Source organism: Dreissena polymorpha, chromosome 3, assembly GCF_020536995.1.
Source record: "Dreissena polymorpha isolate Duluth1 chromosome 3, UMN_Dpol_1.0, whole genome shotgun sequence".
NCBI lineage: Eukaryota > Metazoa > Mollusca > Bivalvia > Myida > Dreissenidae > Dreissena > Dreissena polymorpha.
Window position 1 is genome coordinate 80,345,163 of NC_068357.1, and position 21,169 is coordinate 80,366,331.

General features: G+C 34.0%; 1 protein-coding gene and 1 long non-coding RNA gene across 2 annotated transcripts in view; one reads left to right on the forward strand and one right to left on the reverse strand.

The window, feature by feature from the left end:
• The first annotated feature begins 2,134 nt into the window (after positions 1-2,134).
• LOC127874910 (uncharacterized) overlaps positions 2,135-21,169 on the forward strand; it is a 39,240-nt gene continuing 20,205 nt past the window's right edge. Inside the window, 10 exon segments of the mRNA XM_052419599.1 lie at positions 2,135-2,280; positions 6,758-6,903; positions 7,794-7,906; positions 9,478-9,625; positions 11,467-11,612; positions 12,328-12,481; positions 13,115-13,150; positions 13,874-13,992; positions 14,588-14,732; positions 20,313-20,446. Of these exon segments, the coding sequence (XP_052275559.1) occupies positions 2,277-2,280; positions 6,758-6,903; positions 7,794-7,906; positions 9,478-9,625; positions 11,467-11,612; positions 12,328-12,481; positions 13,115-13,150; positions 13,874-13,992; positions 14,588-14,732; positions 20,313-20,446 (1,145 nt within the window). The 5' untranslated portion in view covers positions 2,135-2,276.
• LOC127874915 (uncharacterized) lies at positions 15,617-19,323 on the reverse strand. The gene is made up of 3 exons (XR_008047171.1): positions 19,256-19,323; positions 18,733-18,811; positions 15,617-17,896 (listed from the first exon to the last, which is right to left on the reverse strand). It is a non-coding gene; the product is annotated as an uncharacterized LOC127874915 (long non-coding RNA).

Below are 21,169 nucleotides of genomic sequence, written 5' to 3' on the forward strand. Positions count from 1 at the left end.
TAAAGGGGGCGGAGGTGGCATGTGCCTACCCTAAAATCGTCAATGAAAGGTATCATAGTACGCTCATTACAAAAAGACAATGAAACCTAAGGATTTTGTAATCTTATTTACCAAAGATCTATACGTAGAGCTCTGATTTCGGTATGTCCTATATGGGGATACCAAAATCAGAGCATCATGTATATATATTTCATTTTACGCTCCATTAATTCTAGATCCACTCCTGATATGATCGTTTGAAATCAAATCTACGACAATTCGTGTTTGGATTACGGAAACATACTAACATAACCGAATGCCTATTTTCCTTCCGACGCGGTCCCGATTATCGATCGGACATGTTCGAGACACGAACGTTAAAATCCATATGAAGCGGGTTTATCGATATTTTCCGATTCACGGCATGCACTATTCTACTTAACATTGGTTACGGGTCTTTAACTCTTTCTTTTGTCCCTGTTTCAATGATCAGCAGACAACTTTAACCCATAATCCAAACGATAGCGAGATTTTACCAGTTTGTTGCAGACGACTCTAGAATTTATAGTGGGATAAGAGTTGAGCAATTTCTCCTTATCCCGCAATTATTTATCATCATACCAAAGCAATTTCTTCATATTATATTACACTCGTATTTGTCGTCTGCAACCTCTTTCAATTTGGAACGGTCCAAACTGTTCCGTTTGGTAAAGGTTTATATCAGTTTATCAAATTACAGATATCCATTTGGATCGGTTTTAAACATCATTAGTCCTTAAAAACCAAGTTACATTATGAACAAATATTTATCATTAGCATTTCTCTCTCCAGGTTTCAAATGTCGTCTGCTGCAAGACGCAAAAATGTGTATAATTAAACCAACACTTAATTACATGTATTAATTCGTTAGTTGGTTTAATTTGGACTTCGCGACGAAAAAAATCAATCCCATATATTATAGACCCAGTTTAACCCATCAAATAAATACGAAATTGTACGAGTTTGTTGCAGACGACTTTAAAGATCATCATGGAAAAAGGTAAAAATGCTCCAAATGAACGATTTCCCCATTTCCCATAATGATTTATATGCTACAAAAGTAATGTCTTTATACTCTTCGACAATTTTTATTGTCGTCTGCAACGTCTTTCATTTCGAAACAGTCAAACATTTGTTGTTTGATAAAGGGTTAAATATCAATTATCTATGAACCCTAACTGTTACTTCCTTTTTAAAAGGGTAAATATTTCTTCTTTATCGTCGGTCTCTTTCGAAAAAGACGTAACAGCAGATTTAACACGCTGCACTTACGTCTTCTTTGATCGAGACCGACGATATGCTATTCATACATGGTATGATTCATATTATACAGGGGTGTTATTTACCAATTTAATTGATGTGTCCTGGCTTAGCAAGTTAACAATGTTAACTTTCTATGGTGGTGCAACAAATACACTACCAAACACTAACGAGATTTACGGGTTTGTCGCATAAGACTCTAAAAATAATTGTGATAAAAGGTGAAATTGCTCATGATGAGCAATTGATCCTTATATCACAATTATTTTTACCCTTACCCAACAATATAGATGTCTTCGCACTCAATTACAATTTAATTTGGCGTCTGCATTCTCTTTCAATTTGGGACAGTCCAAACTGTGTCGTTTGGTAAAGGGTTAAAGGAAAGAAAAAAATAAGATACAGACGTAATAAAAACAAGAGATGTGTTTGTCAGAAACACAATGCCTCCTACTGCGCCGGTTTGATTTTTTCGATCATTTGGCAGGTACAGATAATTATCTCCTTTTAAAGCTTATTACTTCCCTTGGATTTGGTTTTTTACCTTTGACATTGAAGGATGACCTCGACCTTTCACCGCTCAAAATGTGCAGCTTCATGAGATACACATGCATGTCAAATATCAAGTTGCTATCTTCAATATTCCAAAGTTATCGCAAAACTTTAACCAAGGTTAAAGTATGGGACAGAATGATAGACAGACAGGCAAAAAAAAAATTGCAGCTCCATAAAAACCCTGCTCCGCATAATGCTAAAGATTACCTCTTATAAATGGTATACGCTACTCATGAACGTGATAACCATTGGCTCGTATCATATTTTGAGCAGTATACGCACACAAAATTAGCGAATGTCTTCTTTATAAAGCACAGCTATACACGTAGAATGATCAGTTAAGGCGAGCTTTATAATATCGAACATTTGTAGGATGGACTTTAATCTGATCGAGTACATATAAAATGGAAATTTATTGATGTTACACAGTTTATGTCTTTGAAATGGGTAAGTACATTGTTTGAATGCATTTTTATATAAAAAATAAAAAAACTCACTGAGGGCCCTATGGAAGACATTTTTGTGCAGATAAATGTCAATAGAAATAAAATTAAATAACACAATATAAATTCCATCAATATTAATTAGTTACTATTAATAATATGTACCGGTGTAAAAGAAGAATACACACTTAAAAGACGAGTTTGTTTGATGGCGTATTATAATAGATCTCAAATATCGGAGGTAAAAACCCTAAACTTGTAGTTTAACCGATATATTTCAGTTCGCTTAAGTACATAAACTATCTTCGGAAATCAATATCGCTCACTTCACACCCATGTCTGACCAAGCATGACCTATTTCAATATGTATATCGGCGTTTTAAAATGATTACTGATCGTTGATTGCGTTTAATGGAAGTCCTATTTACAGGACACGTATACTACAGCATTCCATCCTTCACGTTTTTTTGTATGTCTTGTCTCAACAAATTGCTATTATTGGTAGAATGATAAAGCAAAATAGTGTTTAACCCTTTCCGAAACTTTACTTTTAATTAACTGTTTATGAATTAGCCTGGAGCAATGGTCAAATAGGCTTCATACATAAATTAATGATACTTACTAGATATTATATTCGAACTCATCTTGTTTGGTCCATGTAAGGAACACATATTAAACATTTAATTGATTTAGTCATGTTTTCCAAATTACTTTTCTTTGGGTAATTTTATTGATAAGGGTTAGGAAACCTTTATATAGAGCATGCTTTACATACTTTACATTTGAGGAGCGGTCTTGGTTTAATGTAATATATATTTTCTAGACTTGAATCAGTTATATAATAACGACTGGTCAAAATCCACAATTGTTGGTTTATCAATCGTATTTCGGAAAGGGCAAATGTTTAGGCTTGCATGTGAAATGACTTACTAAATTAAGGTAGTCCATATATGATCAAATTACTGAGGAATCGTGTGATTTCGGAATCATTCTTAGGTAACGGAATTTCGCTTAGTGAAAAATACATCATCGTCTCTATAACGACGTCATGAAGACAATTCCGTATTACTCGGCTCGTTAAATAACGTGACTATCGAAGGTTTCCGGAATAACACGACTCTTCTACGAATTAATTATACAGAAGCTATATTATATATTTCGATCGATCCATGGGTTAAATTGACTTCTAAAGGACACGAGCCACTCCTAATTGGCAATGAAAGACAAGTTTACTTGATTGATATGGAGGGAAAAGACCGCCAATAGTATTCATCACCAGAAATGTTGCACTTGTTGAGTATTAAGCTGATATGTTTCATCTTGCAATTAAAGATCATACATACATGTCAAATAATATCCGTTCAAATAAGCAATGTTCGATATTTTATGTTTCAATTTTCAACAACGTTAATTTTTAAGGTGGAGACATCTCAAATGTTCATCTTGTTGATTGTCCAATTAAAACTGTTCAATGAATAAAAACTTAAATCTTCTACATGTAAAATAAACATTTAATTGTATTTTTAAATCGCATACACAACGCATAAAACTTACAAATGTGTAACAGTAACTTTAACGAACTGCCAATTTCCACTGTGAGCATGTAAACATGTCTAGATTGGTCAACGCGTATCTTTACACATTGCAATATTACAAGTTTACATCTGCACAGTTGTAAAGTCGGATTAACAACAATCTATACGCGGTGAATACTATTGGCGGTCTTTCCCGTCATAAACGCCGCGGAAGCGACACAATTATTTTTCGTCTTAGCGAGGAACCAATGCCTAGCTCACGGGCCGGGAACCATTATATGTAAACAATGATTTTTCTGGTTCACAGGTGTTGGGCTTGTGCCCGAATCATTTTAACACTATCAATATGTCATAAAAACCAATTTTCATCATTTTGACCAAACATTTGTTTGTGACGATGACAAATCTGTGTTGTAAGTTGATCAACCCGTATTTGTTTATTGTACTTATGTGGATTATGTTCGGTAGCTGGGATATTTCGATAGTTTAACTCGAATGTTACACCTTACGTACCAGTCCTTTCAGGTACCGGCACTTTATGTACCACTATCTGACACTACCATATATATATAATATATAGAGAAAAAATATATGGTTTAATATAAATGTGTGTTATTAATTAAATGTATTTTGGGTATTTAGATTCAAATTTTTGGTTCTTTACAATAACAAAATAGATATACCATATAATTCAGCAATATTTTATTTAGAAAAAACTGAGATACTAAGTTACTCTGTTTAATATCTGATATATTTTCTTTTAATATTTACGCGAACACATTAATTTAATTAAATTTTATTTATCTTTTTTTCCAATTTACCACAATTTTTCTGATAGCAAGAACAAAATTTAAAAAATGATTCAGTGCAATGAATTGCAAGGTTATAGTGGGAACAATATTTGATTAACTAAAATTTGACTCAATCAACACTTGAGTCAAATTAATCAAAGTTGTTTGCACAAGTAATTATTGTCCATTCATACTGCTATGAATGAATGGACAATAACACCTATATAATACATAGGTGGTACGTAAAGTTTGAAAGTGGTACATAAAAGGCCTTGTACATAAAAGGACTGGTGCATAAGGTGTCACGTTGGTTTTACTCTTGTAAAAATCGGCACTGAACATTCGGCCAGACGAGAGCCGACCTAGCATTTCTACGAGAAGTGTTTTCTTGTAGTTTATGTTTGCAAGTAGCCGTTCGTGGTCATTTTTCGTCACGAGGCAACCTTTTCCTACAAAATGGTACATAGTTTACAAAAAATCGACCACCATTTAGGCTCTTATATTATATCAGAATTTGTTTGGTCAAAATTATTTAAAATGTTGTTTAATGACAAATCGATAGTGTTTAAGCAACTTGGCAACGGGCCCAACACCTGTGGCTTCTACTAATGACAATTTGTACCCTAACATCGGCTGACTTGAAAATGCGTTGTAGAATGTTGAATTGTGATTCGTCAACTTGTTTTCTGTACAATTGTATGGTGTACACTTGTTAGATGATGACTTGTAGCAGATTACTCAAACCGATCGTACAACTTAGAAAATATTCAACATGCTAATGTAGTTTGTCATCAACTTACTTTTAGATGGATCTTTTACTTTTTATTTATTATTATGACTACAATATAAGGTATGTGAAGATGTAGACTTTATACATGCATTATCTTCATTTTCAGATCTGTAGTTTAAGAAGTTACATGTTTGTTTTTAAACATTTAAACATTTAGTAGAATCGGAAAATACAACATTTTACACTTTACAATTGTACAAAACAGATATTAATATGTTGCATTTAAAAAATTCTCTGTTAAACAAATGAGCTGAATATTCAACACGTGCAACATTTCTGGGGATGAATAATATTGGCGGTCTTTCCCTTCCATAGATTGAGATCGAAGATGACAACACGTTATTTTGTATCAATTTAGACCGAAGTATATCGATCAATCCATGGTGTAAATTGACTTCTCAAGAACACGAGCCACTCCTTATTGGTAATGAAAGACAAGTTTACTTGATTGAGATCGAAGATTACAACAAGTTATTTTGAATCAATTTAGACCGAAGTGCGGCGAAAAGTTGTTATGAACAAAATATAACTTTAACCCATTAGTTTAGATAAATCCTTTTCTCAAAATTGTAGTTGCAGACGATTTTAGAAATTATTGTTACCTTATGATAGATTCATTCATCATACTTTATGAACAAAATGACAATGGGTAGGAACAGATTCAACACAAAATAAGTTTTCCCACATAGCCAGTTATCGACAAAACCCCACGGTATATATTATATATAATAATATAATACTTAGATGCATGTTTATTTGGCGGCCGTGTATATCCGACAATGATAATCGAGTTGATGCTTACAGGGCGTAACTTCTTCTTTTGAAAATCTATTCAGCTTTTTTTTTAAACCATAATTTTCGCCGTTTTTGACGACTAGAAGAAGGAAAGAAAGATCAATTCAGTCAGAAAGAATATTAGACGATCGTATTCATACGAGTAACCAGTTATTTTGTCCTATGTAGATTAACCCATTACCAAACAATAACGAGATTTTACGAGTTTGTTGCAGATGGCTTTAGAAATAAAAGTTGGAAAAGGAGAAATTGCTCAGATTGAACATTTTCTCGTTTTCACACAATGATTTATACCCTAACAAAACAATTAATTCATATTCTATTACAATTTGAATAACCTTCTGCAAACTCTTTAAAATTGGAACAGTCAAGAATTTGTCGTTTGGTCATTTTTTTTAAAGTATTTGTTTAGACTATTTATTTGCTGATAAAGGATAATTTTGTTACAATTATACGAGTATTTGTCCCCTGCAAACCCCTTATGAAAATGTCGCACAGTCTAAAATATGATTTTTTGTAAACTTGTTTATACTTTTAGGACATAAACGACCTTGTTTCCCTTTTTTGCAGGTAAAAAGCGAATTGGTGACTTTATACGCGGAATAAATTTCCTGAAGCTGACAAAAGAGCAAGGAGATGAATTTGGAAACAAAATGATCGACATTGAAAGTCAAATCAACTACGATAATGATGGCATACAGATCGATGAAGTGAAGGTATGCATTGGGAAGATTACTGTCATAAAACAAATCGTGAGCACTGTTTGTTTCGTGGAGGGATGAGAACACCTCACACCTAAAAGAAACAGACGAAAAGTGTCTTTATTACTCATTATCTAATATCACCAGCAAAGGAAACAATCGTCGGGTTCGACCAAAAAGGACGTAAGTACAGCCTGTTAAAGCTACAGTAACGTCCTTTTCGATCGAGACCGATGAAATACTCCATTGTATCTATTTTAAATATTTCAGTTTTTAAGTCCCTTTAGTATTGTGAAAGAATATTATCAATCGTTTCAGAACCACGTTCTCTTATTGTCAACTTGTCCATGATGATTAATAAAGCGATTTATGTATATTTTTTCGCATTTATATGATCATAAAGGAAATTGCCTCATCATTTCCAATAATGCCCGAAGGGGTTATGATTGCATTTTTTTCAAGAAATAAATGCAACAAAACATACATGAATCACTTATAATTGCTTCAAATTCGGAGAAAATGCGATATTGAGAATGGCAGACAAAGGCATTTTTTATCCAATTTGATATGTAAGTAACACGTTTATTATCATGTGATCTGTTTGAACCAATGAAATTCGTTCATTTTGACAGCTGAATGTCATGACTGCAATTATTGTCCAATAAGAATTTAAATTAATTAGATACATCGAAGTAAGTTCAATAAAATGGTTCTTAGAGTCGAGGACCGATTTTTTCCATTTATCCTCATTTTCTGCAATTAAGGGCCTCTGTGTAATGAATTATTACGAATCGTATTAGACGATGTTATATCACAAGATTCGTGAGATTAGCAACTGTTGAACATTTCGGTAGTAACACGATTACTCAATGAATTCATGGCGGAAAGCTCTCTTGTGTTTCTAGGATGGATTCGCAGCATTTGCAGAGAAGGTTGGCGTACCAAAGTTTCCTGAACTACATTCCGGCGGTTACTTGGCCGCACACTCGGCTATTGACGTTCTGATCAGGCTTGTAGGGTACGTCTGGCCCCCCTGGGGTTATACAACTTTGCGTATGCTCAAGTCAGATCCGAACTCAAGGAGTCCTGCTTAACCCTTTACCAAAAGACACATTTTGGACCCATCCAAATCAAAAGAGGTTGCAGACGACACATGAAATTGTACTATATCATACAGAAATTAATTTGGAAGTGTAAAACTCATTGTGATTAAAGGTGAAATTACTCAAAATGAGCAATATCTTCTTTAATCACAATAAGTTCTAGAGTCGACTGCAACAATATCGAAACATCTCGTTATCATTTGGTAAAGGGTTAATGGTTGAGTAAAATTTAACGTGCTTAATTTTTTTTGAGTGAAAAATCCGATGTTCTAATTGGTCAAACGTAACTTAAGCCAAATACAGTAGACTCTCGATATGTCGTAGTCCAATAAGCCAGATACACTACTTCGAGGTAAAACAACTTCGAGTTATCACATTTTTAAAATGAACACTTCTTGTGGTTATAGCTTAATACATGATTAAAGTAATGCTGAAGCTCGTGTAGGAGCTTGCAGCATTACGTCCAACATGTATTAAGCTTTCTGTTTACGTTTTCGAAACATGCATGGGTTTTAAATTAAGAGACATTGCCAATTAATTTTTTTTGAAGGGACAGAGGATTTATATCGAGATATCATGTAGTTCGATTGATCCGACTTCGACATTACAAAAGTCAACTGTAGAAGCAAATCAAATTCTAAAATCTTTGAATTTGGGTCATGCTTGAGCATGTTCAACGTTTTATAACCTCACTGTATGGAGAGATGATCCAAAAGTGTTGTCACTACTCACGTTGCGGTAAGATTACAAAACACAAAACTTCAGATTTTAAGTTATTATTGGACGTCTTTCATATTGATACATTTTAAGGGAAAATAACTAATTTACGGAAAAATCACATTATTAATAGATATTTCTCTCTGTCACTGTTTTCTGTATTCCATATTGAAATAGTAAACAGTTCAAACAGTGAAAATAAGTTAAACAAGACTCAAAACGTCGAAGATACCTCGAAAAGTCGTGGGTAAGATAATTATCGCGGGTTTCATTCGAAATGGTCGTAACTTGGCTTGTTACAGCTGAAGATACACCCTTTTTGAACGAGACCGCCAGTATACCAAATTCACCCATGGATATACTTGAAACACATTCATTTTAAGAGCCATAAGATGGTTGAAAAAATACCCTTTGTTAATTGCACCAAGAAAATTCGTTTGAGATATTATTATTTTAGGTCACGTGATTACTTACAAAATTTGCCAATGTAAACATTTATAAGCATTTAAAGGTTATACATGCAATTGTAGTATTGTATAAAGCCAAATTGTTTGGCTAAAAATAACTCTAAACTTAGAATCGGCCATTCAGAGAACGTGTGGCCTTTTTGGCCTGTTTTGCCAGACGTTCTCTCAACGGCCGATACTAAGTTTAGAGAGTTTTGGGCAAAACCATTTGGCTTTATATATATATATATATATATATATATATATATATATATATATATATATATATATATATATATATATATTCAACACCGTGTTTTCAGGGAACTAGAACATGATGAGGCAGTCTCTAAAGCATTCGGTAAGGTATACGCCGACACGTGGCTAGCACTCCTTAAGGCAGGACCAAGCTCCGCACAAACAGAAATAATGTCCACATTCCAAACGTACATCTTCGAACAGTATATCATGGTACTTTTTTGTTTTGTTTTTAATATCGTTTGTTTGTTACTACTAGTCAAACTAGGTTTACATCCATTTGAACATAAAACCGGTTAAATAAAGATATGTTATGTTTGTCTCTCTTCAATACACCGCCTTAAGTAAATTATTTAAAACCTTTTCATTCCAACAGCTATGCAGATAACGACTTAAGGAGATATTTGCGCAAAGGAAGAAAAAATCATTATAGAATCCGTGCATATATCTTGTAAATACCAGCTCCGGATCAACATGTCTTGGTCGAAACCTGTTAATTTCTATTCCTGTTCTGTTAAAATCGCTTGAAACACTCAAAAGCTTTCCGTGTTTCTAACTAGTACATGTAAAGACAACACACGAACATAAAGGACGACAATGTACGCACCATAACATCAACTTTCAACACAAGAGCCATTACTTATAGGGTTGCATCATATTGTGTGCAAAGGGAGTGCATTTAGTTCAGTTGGTGGTGGACTCAACTAGTTTTCGGAATTTTAAATCACGTCTAGCTGTCCTTAAATATAATGAGCTGCGACATACTTTAAGTCTTAAATGTGCACACCTATTAAACACGGATGCACAAGTTTTAACATTTACTTATATTCAAAAGAAAAGTTTTAATTTCCTCTGCCAGATCAATCAATGGTCAAACGGTCAAGTGTTCATTTTTAGAAATACGGGATAAGCGCGAGTACCATGATGATCGATTCGGCTAATGTTGAACTGCTAAACTGATCGATTTTTAGCCACAAACAGCATAGAACTCAAAACGCAGAAAGCTCTAAAAACTTAAAACTTAAAACTCTGTTAGAGATGCCAATGACCAACAAATACAGTTAATTATTGTGTTGAGTTTATTTTCGATACATTTATTACGTGTTGCAATCCAACAATATCTTGCACGCACATATTTTTCTACCGCCATTTCATGAGTGTCACTGTTTGTTTACCTTATCATATCGAATCGATTGGCTGAAATCCTTATTTCAGCCAATCAATTCGATATGATAACGTGAACAAACTGTGACGTCACTATCAAAACATTCCGGTAGTATTGTATCTTACCTAAACTTGGAAGAGTAAACAAATTTAAATACAATGACATGACATTTTTAGGAAATTCTATTATCTATGTACGAGTTTGCCAATACCTTAAATCTTTACCAAACAACATATTTGAATGTCCCAAATTAAAAGAGGTCGCAGACTATGATTTATTGTTACAAAATATAAAGAATGTGATTTAGTTTGGAATAAGTCACTGTGATAAAAGGAGAAATTGCTCAAGATGAGCCATTTCCTCTTTATCACAATGATTTATAGAGTCGTCTATAAAAGGCTCGTAAAATCCTGTCAGTGTTTGGTAATGGGTTAAAGTCCCTTTCGGGTTCACTGCTCGTGCTGAACTTACATTAAAGTTTCACTAAATTGTTTTAGTCGTACTATATACAACTATTTTGATATCATATACTAAAATGTCATTTATCCCTTTACCAAACAATAACGAGATTTTACGAGTTTGTTCCGATTGACACTAGGAATCATTATAATAAAAGAAGAAATTGCTCATTTCCCTTTTATCACAATGATTTTTACCCTACCAAATCATTTTCTTCATATTCTATTACAAGTGTATGTGTCGTCTGAATCCTCTTTTAATTTGGGGCGATCCAAAATGTGTCATTTTGTAAAGTGTTTATCGTTATATTATATAATAACTCCCAGGGCCTTAAAATATTCAAAAGCATTGATCTATTCTAAATACGTTTCTTCGACTTGTAACATTTATCTAAATTAAAAAAGACCAACGACACGTATTTTTATTTCAGAACTGTGAACATAAACAATTTTCTGAAATGTTCTCCCAAATGAAGGTTACATTCCACTACGACGCGTCCATAGAAAAAGGCCACGAAGAGCGAGAATATGCTGACTTTGTACATAAAGCCATCAGCTATTTATTTGAACGCATGGAGTAAGTTTGTTTTTTAACTTGGCCTGTGAACACCCGTAGGTTCTCTTTAAGCATGCACCTGTATTATTCTGGCGCAATCACAAATATGCATATCCCATGCGGAAACATCGGATATTGTAAGTTATTTTATGAAAACCATAAAATACGGTTCCATATAAAGTATTACCAAGTGACTTAAGCCACGCCCACATTGTAATAATATGAAAAGAGACTTACTTATGCTTTTATGTATTTATCCGCCATTTTGGTAAACGTTCACAATATCTCATTTTATTTTGATACAATTTTAATAAACATTATAAGATAAATTATTTGTTTAATTTACATATTTTTTAAAATCTATGAAAGTATTAAATGTGTTGTCTTGGATAAGCGTTACAAGTCTTGTATTTGCTACCCGATGTGTGGTCCGATACATTATTTCTCCCCTTTCTTGAGAAGGAAATACAAGTTCTCGGAGATGACAGGCTGAAATAATGTCCTAGATGAATGAGGTTGACAATAAACTTTATATAGCTGCCTTTTAAACATGACAGACATGGCAGATTGCAAAGAGGAACAACTGTTGACGTCGCTTCGAGTGTATTGTTTGCATCTATTAAAACGGACTTTACTTCAGCTTCTGACAAGCTTAAGGCAAGTCCCGTTGTAAGTCCCTTTACAGCATACACGGTACATTATACTTACAAAGCATATCATCCTTTTTACTTTTTAGAGAGAAACAACTGATCGAATCACGGAAAGAATTCCTGGATCTGTACCATCACTTCCAAAAACAGCTGTCTGGTTTATCGGAGACGTTCGCTACATACGTGGGTTATTTACTCAGAGATATGGCTTCAGGATTCCCCAACGAAAACCCATATGGTGTATGCATATAAAATCTAGAAAACACCCGACATCGGTTTTGCGTTGGCCCAAAGTCAAACCGAAATTGCTAACGTTTTCTGGGTGTATAGATAAATAAATATCGTTTTAACCCTTTCTGCGTCATATGTTTATTTGTGCGACACTGAAAATAGTACAGTATCAGATTGGAAAACCGCCATCAATCTGGGACACTGCTGTTATGTCGTTTTCACATATTTAGAGGTTTCTTTAGACACTAAGTGTTCAGTTTTATCACAAGATTATTTCAATTTATTTCAAGTCATTTAAACCAAGATGCAGTGGACAAATTTGAATTTGGCGTCAAAAGAGAAACTTGTCAAATAAAATCTTAAAGCGAGATTCCATGTGAATTCCACCAAGGGGATTTTGTTTATGTCTGGATGAGGAGATTGGGCCACTACATAATAGTTTCATCATATGTATTTTTAGACCTAACATACGAAGTAGTTAAATGCAAAACTCGTATCCGATATTACATTAAAACACTTGAAAAATACATGTGCTTAGTACATGTGGCAGAACATGTCGTCTTTTTTCCAAAAGCATATATCATCATCGTGTTACGAATATTTGAAAGGATTCGTGTAATTTCCGTTGATGTCTTGTTTCAGGAAACGAAAGGGGTTGGACATGCAGACCCAAAAAGCGTACGTATTCTAGAGAATCCTAAGGTACAGTCTATAATTAAGGCACCTTGAATAAACGTCTTAAAGTATCAAACTGTCAGATAGGAAAACTATGAGGAAACACTCCCTTTGATTAGAACGCCATTATCAGCAACACAAAGTAAAACAATGAAAGAGATTATTAAAAAAACACAAGAAAAAACAACACGCACAATATATTACCAGGGAATAACATGCTTTTATGATTTATGATACATTAATAACCACATCTACTTTTCCACAGTTGTTTTAAAAACGTTCCTGCTGTATATCTTAATCTCAACTTCACAAAATTCAAAATAGTTTGTAAAAAGCAGTGTGGAAAACGTACTGAACGTTATATCATTGCCAATTCTTTTTCCGAACGACGCTTGCAAGTTGCAAACAAGAATTTGGTGGCAAAAACATCTTCGTATTATTATGAGCAATTAATATTTCAAATCTTGTCATGGAGAACAGCTGATAACGACAGCTTGTGACAAGTAGGAGTTACGTTCTTTACGATCAATACCGACGATTCGGTTTAGATATTGCAGTACCTATTTGACCAGATTTATACACATTCAATCTCTTCTGCCTCGCTCCTGTATGTAAATGAAACGGTAGATTTGGTAAATAGCTGGTTGGATTGAGTTACATGTAGCTGTACGTAAATTAAGAAAGCAAAGCAAGTCCGTGTCGATTTAAAGTCAGAACTTATTTCAGAGCAAAGAGAGCATTGAACTGGTGAAAAGCATGATCTGTGATCCAAAGATAAAGTCCCAAGAAGACATCGGAAAATTTAAAGCTGGCGCAACCTTAGAAGGTGTAATAGAAGGAATGTTGTAAGTTGGAATAAGCTTGTTTAAGGTTGCCGGCCTGCTATAATTTTTAAGGACGAAGCAGAATATTGGCTTTCTTCGATAGGCGTGTGTCTTCAGCTTGCCACGCAAACTGACGATACGTGCTTTACAAAGAAAACCGATGTTACTAAGAGTATTACATAGTCTACTCTCGAGTTGAAAGAAATGCATTTTTGAATTTATAAATTACTAAAAAGTATCAATCGTCAAAATGAAGGTAGCGTTAAAATCACACTGCGTAATCCTGTGATAAAATATTAGAGGAAGATTTAAGGCAGGAATTCAACAATAACATAATGCCTTTCCTCTGTTACAAAATATTGCTCGTGTAAATATTTATGCAATAATTCCATTCATAAAGATGATTTTCTCTAGTATATCTATCTCTTTTTAAGTCTTAGTATTGAAGAAACCCCGCTTTATTTACATGCTTAAATGTGGACACATTTGATGAAAGGCAGGTACCTATAACCCTTGTTAACTTAATGTATCGAGGTACAATTTTTTAAGTACACCGGTCATAAAAAGAAAACCAAAAAAAACATGTTTTGAACGTCACTGCGCATGGCTACTTCAGCAAAGCCGATGACATACCTGGAATGATTGACCCTCTGATGAGCCTCGTTTCGGAGTTTTCGAAGTCAGCCGGATCTCCATTCGGAGGGGAGATTTACGCAACCGTCAGGGATAGACTGTTTAATAAAATGGACGTTGACTCCTATGTAAGTTTTTAATTCATAATATTTAAACTATTTAGCATGTAATATTTCGTTCAGTTAACAATAACTTAAGCTTATTAGATCGGAAATCTCGCGTTTTTCCAAAATGGAAGAATACTAATTGTAATCCTTTTTATCTAACACTCGCATCTTTATAATCACTAATAACATGATGTCATATAAATAAATAAGCATTCTAATTATCTACAAGCATTTTCTTTCCATTGATAGTGCTTCACATATTGCCAATAAATAACTATAGGCTAGAAAAAAGTAAATTCTTAAATAACAAGCAAATTCATTTAATTGATAACCCCCGCCGAATAAATTGTGTTTATTCATGGGTACAGAACTAAAAAAAACTTGTATGTGAATCGTTGTGCCTTTTCGTAATTATGTTTTGAACTCATTTGTAGCTGTGATGATTTTTCAGCAGAAAATAAAATGCAGATAACGTTGAAAAGATTGTAACAAGAATAGCACTTGCTTGTTATGAGCTTTTTCTTATATAGAAATCTTATATGGTTTCTGAGATATAGCCTGGAAAAGGTACAGCATACACACATAACAAAGGGCAATAACTCTGAACTAAGAAAGAGGAAGGTTGTGGTTCTTTCGCATTGAATTTCTCCTAATTGAGATGTTTACACACATGACGATTTATAAAGAAATATTAAACAGTTTCCAGGATATAGCCATTAAAAGTTATAACAACAAATAACAAAGTACTCCAGTCATTCTAGCCTCAAAATGGCCAAAGGTAGAAAAATTGCAAACGAATTGATTTGTTTGTTTTTAAGTATTTTAATATATGTGGAATCGCATGGAAAGGTTTACTTTTCTTTGGCGGAAAGTGCTCAAATTGTAACGAAACAACATGCCTTGAACTTCAGCTGAAACCAGTGGAAATTTACAAAAATATGCATATATGAAATGCGTCTGGCCATTAAGCATTAGTTTTCATTATTTTTGAAGGATACACGACATACAAAATATGTCTAGATGCTGGTGATAATAAGTTGACTTCTCTTTTTATTTTGATCATATTTATCGTATGTCGTGGGTCATTTTTACCCCACCCACTTCTTTTAAACACTGTCCATTGTATTCTCAAGATCATTCTTCTAAGAAGATAATTTATTGCAACCAGAAACATTTATGCAGCCCAAGGATATCTCATTGAAGTAAAAATAAGCAACTTATTATCTAACTTAAATTCCTTCTAATATTTTCATGGTTAATATAATGTGAAGACAATATATACTTCAGCCATTTTTATATGAAATACTTATTAAAATAACTGTACACAAATTGTTAACACCATATTTTTGCAAAGCCATTATGTTCAACTTCATTTGTAATATAAAATTTAAGAGCATAAACTGATTTGATGCCATTTAAGATTATTATTATCTCTATATAAGAATAACATGTAAGAGTAAAACGATATGTGGGGTCGCGAAAACATATTATATAAGAGTGTAATAATTGGTTTGAATACATTTTATCAATTTAGAGCGGGCAAGTTTTGCTCTCTTAACAAAATCAAGGTTTTTTGATGTGTGTAATTATTGAAATACCTGAATGCTTTCAAATATTATCATAAATGCATTGAATCCTTTTACAATTTTGTATCTCTTTATAAAGGTCGCACATATAATACGTTCAGGTTTCAGACACAAGGTCGTCATCATCATTGACGGCGGAAGAATTTGAACAGTTTCCTCGAAAGTTCCAACAGCCTTGTAAACAATCAAGTCCATGTTTCCTACACGTACATCGTTTTGAGTCACAACTTTGTCGGCAATTACAGCGTTTGACTTTGAGTAGAGGTTCAGGAGCAGGAAGAAGATGTGTCCTTACTGGAATCAATTTGTTGTTGGATATTACCCAGTCCCAATCTACTGCATCCAGTGTGTTGTTTCCTCGCCATATCTGTGTCTGTAGGTATGAACGCAGTGAGTGAAAGCGAAAGGTAGCAGAGGTCGGTGGTAATGTCTCCAATTGGACGGATGTTTTGCTTGTGCAAACCTTCTGGGTAAACTTCCGGAATCTCAGGATATCGAGCCCTTCTGAAGGAACAGCGTTGTTGAGAAGAATCATTGCCTCTTCACTACGAGTTGTTATCTCGTTAACGTCTGGCTTTTCTTCGTTAAATATCTCAATGATCTGTCTGAATTCGGGACTGGTTTTGAAAAACTTCAGTACGGCTTCTTTGCTGATACCATATATCCTAGAAGTCGTATCACAACCTGTGTATGCATGTATTAACGTAAGCATGTTGCATAACTCTGGTCCAAGGACATTCTTCGTTTTCTTGATATCATATACTTTATTTGTCCGCTCGCCAAATATCTGAGTTATACAGTAGATTGTGATTTGAATCATCTCCATGGAGACACAATAAGACAAGCACGCCAGTATCCTTACCGACAACAACCGTATTATGCGATGTTTCTTCTTGAATTGCAGTGCTTACTATCACCGTATTAGCGTCATCGTCTGCTTTTATTGCATCCACGTTGTCTCCCAGGTATTTGCTCAGGATGGTTAGAAAGTTCTGCTTGTTTTCTGTGTTGTTGATGATTTTTTCCTTATCTGAACTGAACGTCGTTTCAAGGTTAAATAGTGCCTTAGTCCCTATTTTTCCTTTCGTTCTCCTCATATGTGTAACATCATTGAGACTTGGTGAGAAGGAATACCCGTCAAACACAACTTTTGCTCTGTTGCCATAGTGGTGTTGAATACTCCGGAGGTATCGTTGGCATATCTGCTGAAATGTACTATTTTTCTACCATGGAACACCTTGCAACAATGACCCACCATCTAAAACATATGTTGGTGATTGTGGTAAGGTGTTAGCTTGACAGTCACCCATATTCCAAATAGCTTCGGATAAATTCGGTTTGTTAGTCTCTCTTGGAAGTCCGTTTTGTCAAACATGGAACTTGGCACAACTCATACTTGAATATATCTGGCATATTCGACATGTTTCTGTTATAATAGTTTCTTGAAAGTCAAAAGTTTTAACGTCCCCTACATCCCCACCCTTTTTCTTTTTGTCCGATTTAGCATAGTGAGCACAGAATAAGCAGCAAACTTGATATCAAAAGTCTCGTCCGATCTTAAACTTCTGCTTTTCGCCTGGTCATTCATCATACCTTGTACTGCAATAAAAATGCTATAAAAAATGTTTGTATAAAGATATTTTTGATATAATTTCAATACATACAACTGTAACAGAAGTAGAATAACGTTAAATAATGATTTGTGTAGCTTCCAATAAAAGCCGCCCAGCATTTTGAATCAGTGTTGTTTGCATTTTCCGCGTCCTATTTGATCGTGAAATATATGTTCATTATAGTATAGCATACTTCAGTATAATTAAGTACAGTACGTGCTTGGTGGCATGAGTGGCATAATGTTAACAACCACTTGTGAACAGACCCAATCCAAATATCATGGACTAGCAGTATAATTATACTTATAAGTCACTATAACGCTCAAAATCAACGAAAATTTCGTTAAGATTTTCGTAAAATGAAGTTAACACCTTACCAATTAGTGTTCCTTATAGCAGTTCATTATAGCAATAGCCAAAATTGCAACGCTAGATGTGATATGATTACTTAGATTTTTGTAGATACAAAATGCTCGTTTTTATTTATTTGTGGCCACAATTAATTCCCGCGAATATATCTATTCATACGACACACGAACACCGTGTTAGTGTTCATGTGTCGTATTAATAGATATGAAAAACAATAATAAAAACGAGAATTTTGTATCTACAAACATCTATTTTATCAGACCACACCTGGCGTTGAAATTTCGACAATTGCCATAAGGAACACTGAGTTTTAATTGGTTAAGTTTATTTTACGAACAATTGTACGAATTGTTCGTTGATTTTGAATAGTAATGTTACTTTAAATTATCTTTTTTTCTGATTATAATACATGAAATAATTCCTAAAATTGAGTGTTCAGTTAATATAACATACCATGCTGAATGAGAAAGATGGCCAAAACTACTTGATCTGCTGGACTTGTCACAAACTGTATTTCACTGATCCATGTGACCTGAAATAGCGTAAATATAGATAGTATTTAATACTTAACAATTGTTATGTACTTAATAAACGTGTTTTAATCAAAGAATATGCATAAAATGCGAAAAACTAAGAAATAATATTTTTCCGAAATTTGCGAAATTTGACACAAACACGCTTCCGTAGTTTTAAAAATTGTGCAGACTTCGATTTAAGGTTGTCAAAAAACTTTTGTTCATGTATTAACGATGCCTTAGGTAAATATCAACTGTCCATGCGTCTTTTATATGTAAAAAGTCTACAAAGAAGTATAAACGACTCAATTCAATAACTTGATGCATGTCTTTGAAGAGGGCTCTGGTCTTCTTATAATCTTTTTTCAACTAGATTTCTGCTAAAACATCGGCACCATTAAGTATTGTTCTATATTGAAATATTAAGTCACATCATTTGAAATAAAAAAACCTATACTTACCGTCTTTATAAACCTCAAATCACAGTTGATACCACATCGATAAGAACTTTCAACTGATATTGCCCGCCATGTTGTACTGTTTCACGTCACTTTATGAGGTCATATTTATTGGAAGCACCCGTGTGGTGTACTACATTGGACATCATAAAACTTTTCGCCATATTCAACGTTGAAATTTAACACTTTCCCCATTGAGTTGAGACTTGAAAATAACACTATGAATTAATTAGACATAGGAGAATACGACCCACACGGAATCAATACTTTTGCAATTTTTTCTAGGTTAAAAATAGACCGACTGGAGTAAAGGGTAATACATCTAAATTAAGAAAGAGAAGGGTTATTGGTCTTTTACATTGCACTGTTCCGTATTAAGGTAGCGCACCCCTAATAGGCACATATCCAAATATAATCTAATTAATTATTTTCTTAATCAGCATTATTTCACTATTTCGTTAAATAAAGTTAACACCTTTACAATCAGTGTTCCTTATAGCAATAGCCACAATTTCGACGCTAGATGTGATATGATTACATAGATTTTTGTAGATACAAAATGCTCGTTTTTATTTATTTGTGACCACAATAAATTCCATGTTAATTTCATGCGAATATATCTATTGATACGACACACGAACACTAAAATGGTACCATATTAAAACCATAATAAAAACGAGCATTTTGTATCCACTTACATCTATTTTACCAGACCACATCTGGCGTTGATATTTCGACAATGGTCATAAGGAACAATCATTTTTAATTGTTTAGCTTTATTTTACGAAATATTGTACGAAATTTTCGTTGATTTTGAGTAGTAACGCTACTTTAAGATTTTAACACCTATGATGTTTGAAGTTAAAATCTTACATAGTTTCTGAGTTTTAGCCCTGAGAAACTTGTGACGGATGGACGGACGGACAACGCCTAAACTGTATCCCTCCGCCAACGGCGGGTAATAAAAAGGTGAAATACTCCTATAATTGATGACAGTAATGCCCAACTGTTTTTTTCTGTAATAAAAACATGTTTATTCCGTTTGTACATTTGTTTTCAGGTTCCTAATGTCAAGGTCTATGAATCGTGTCTGGGAATGGTCCTAGACGTTTTACCGCATCCGAATGTTACAGAGCCAATGGCGGACATGATCAAGTTTGCATTTGCATATTGCCTTATGAAATTTCAAGACATGTGAGTTAGCTTCTTTCTTTTTTTCCGTTTAAATCTGATAAAGGGCTTGTCAAAAAGTCAGTCTTTTTACATATTTGTATTTTATCTCTCAAACAATCTTTGTCAATGCGTTTGCATAATAATCACATAAACGTGTACGCATCGGTGGCATCAGTATTTTGTAATAAAGAAACTAATCTATTTTGAAGGTTAAATAAGAAACACTTGCAACAATAATGACTGCTCGTTTTGAGCAATTTCTGGTTAATCAACACCCTCTATGTTAGGTGTGTTAGGGTTTCATTTGTTGCTTTAAAAAACAAACATTTCAATTGGCGTATTATTTTGGACAGAAGTATTGACAAAAAAGTTCAAATCTAGCTTTTGCTACTCGTTTTGCCTATATTAGACTATATGTCGATGTTCAAAACCAGCTAAATGCGCCTTCGAAAGCAAACGCAACAATGCCGATCCAATCCATGTCTTCCAGGGAGTCGTTTGGTGTCTTATAGGTTACCACTCGGTCATAGAGGACCACAACGTGTTCGTATCTAAAGGGGGTTAACATGACACCCTTAAGTTGTTCTGTTCAAATGGACAGCACTAACGAACTGAACAAATATTGCACGCTTAATCACATTTAGCTCATGAAACTCTTAAACAAACTGTTAGGGAAAAGGCAGTTTCGCAAGAAAGATTTTGTATTGTACACGATACTTTCAACATATTTCCAAAATAGGATTA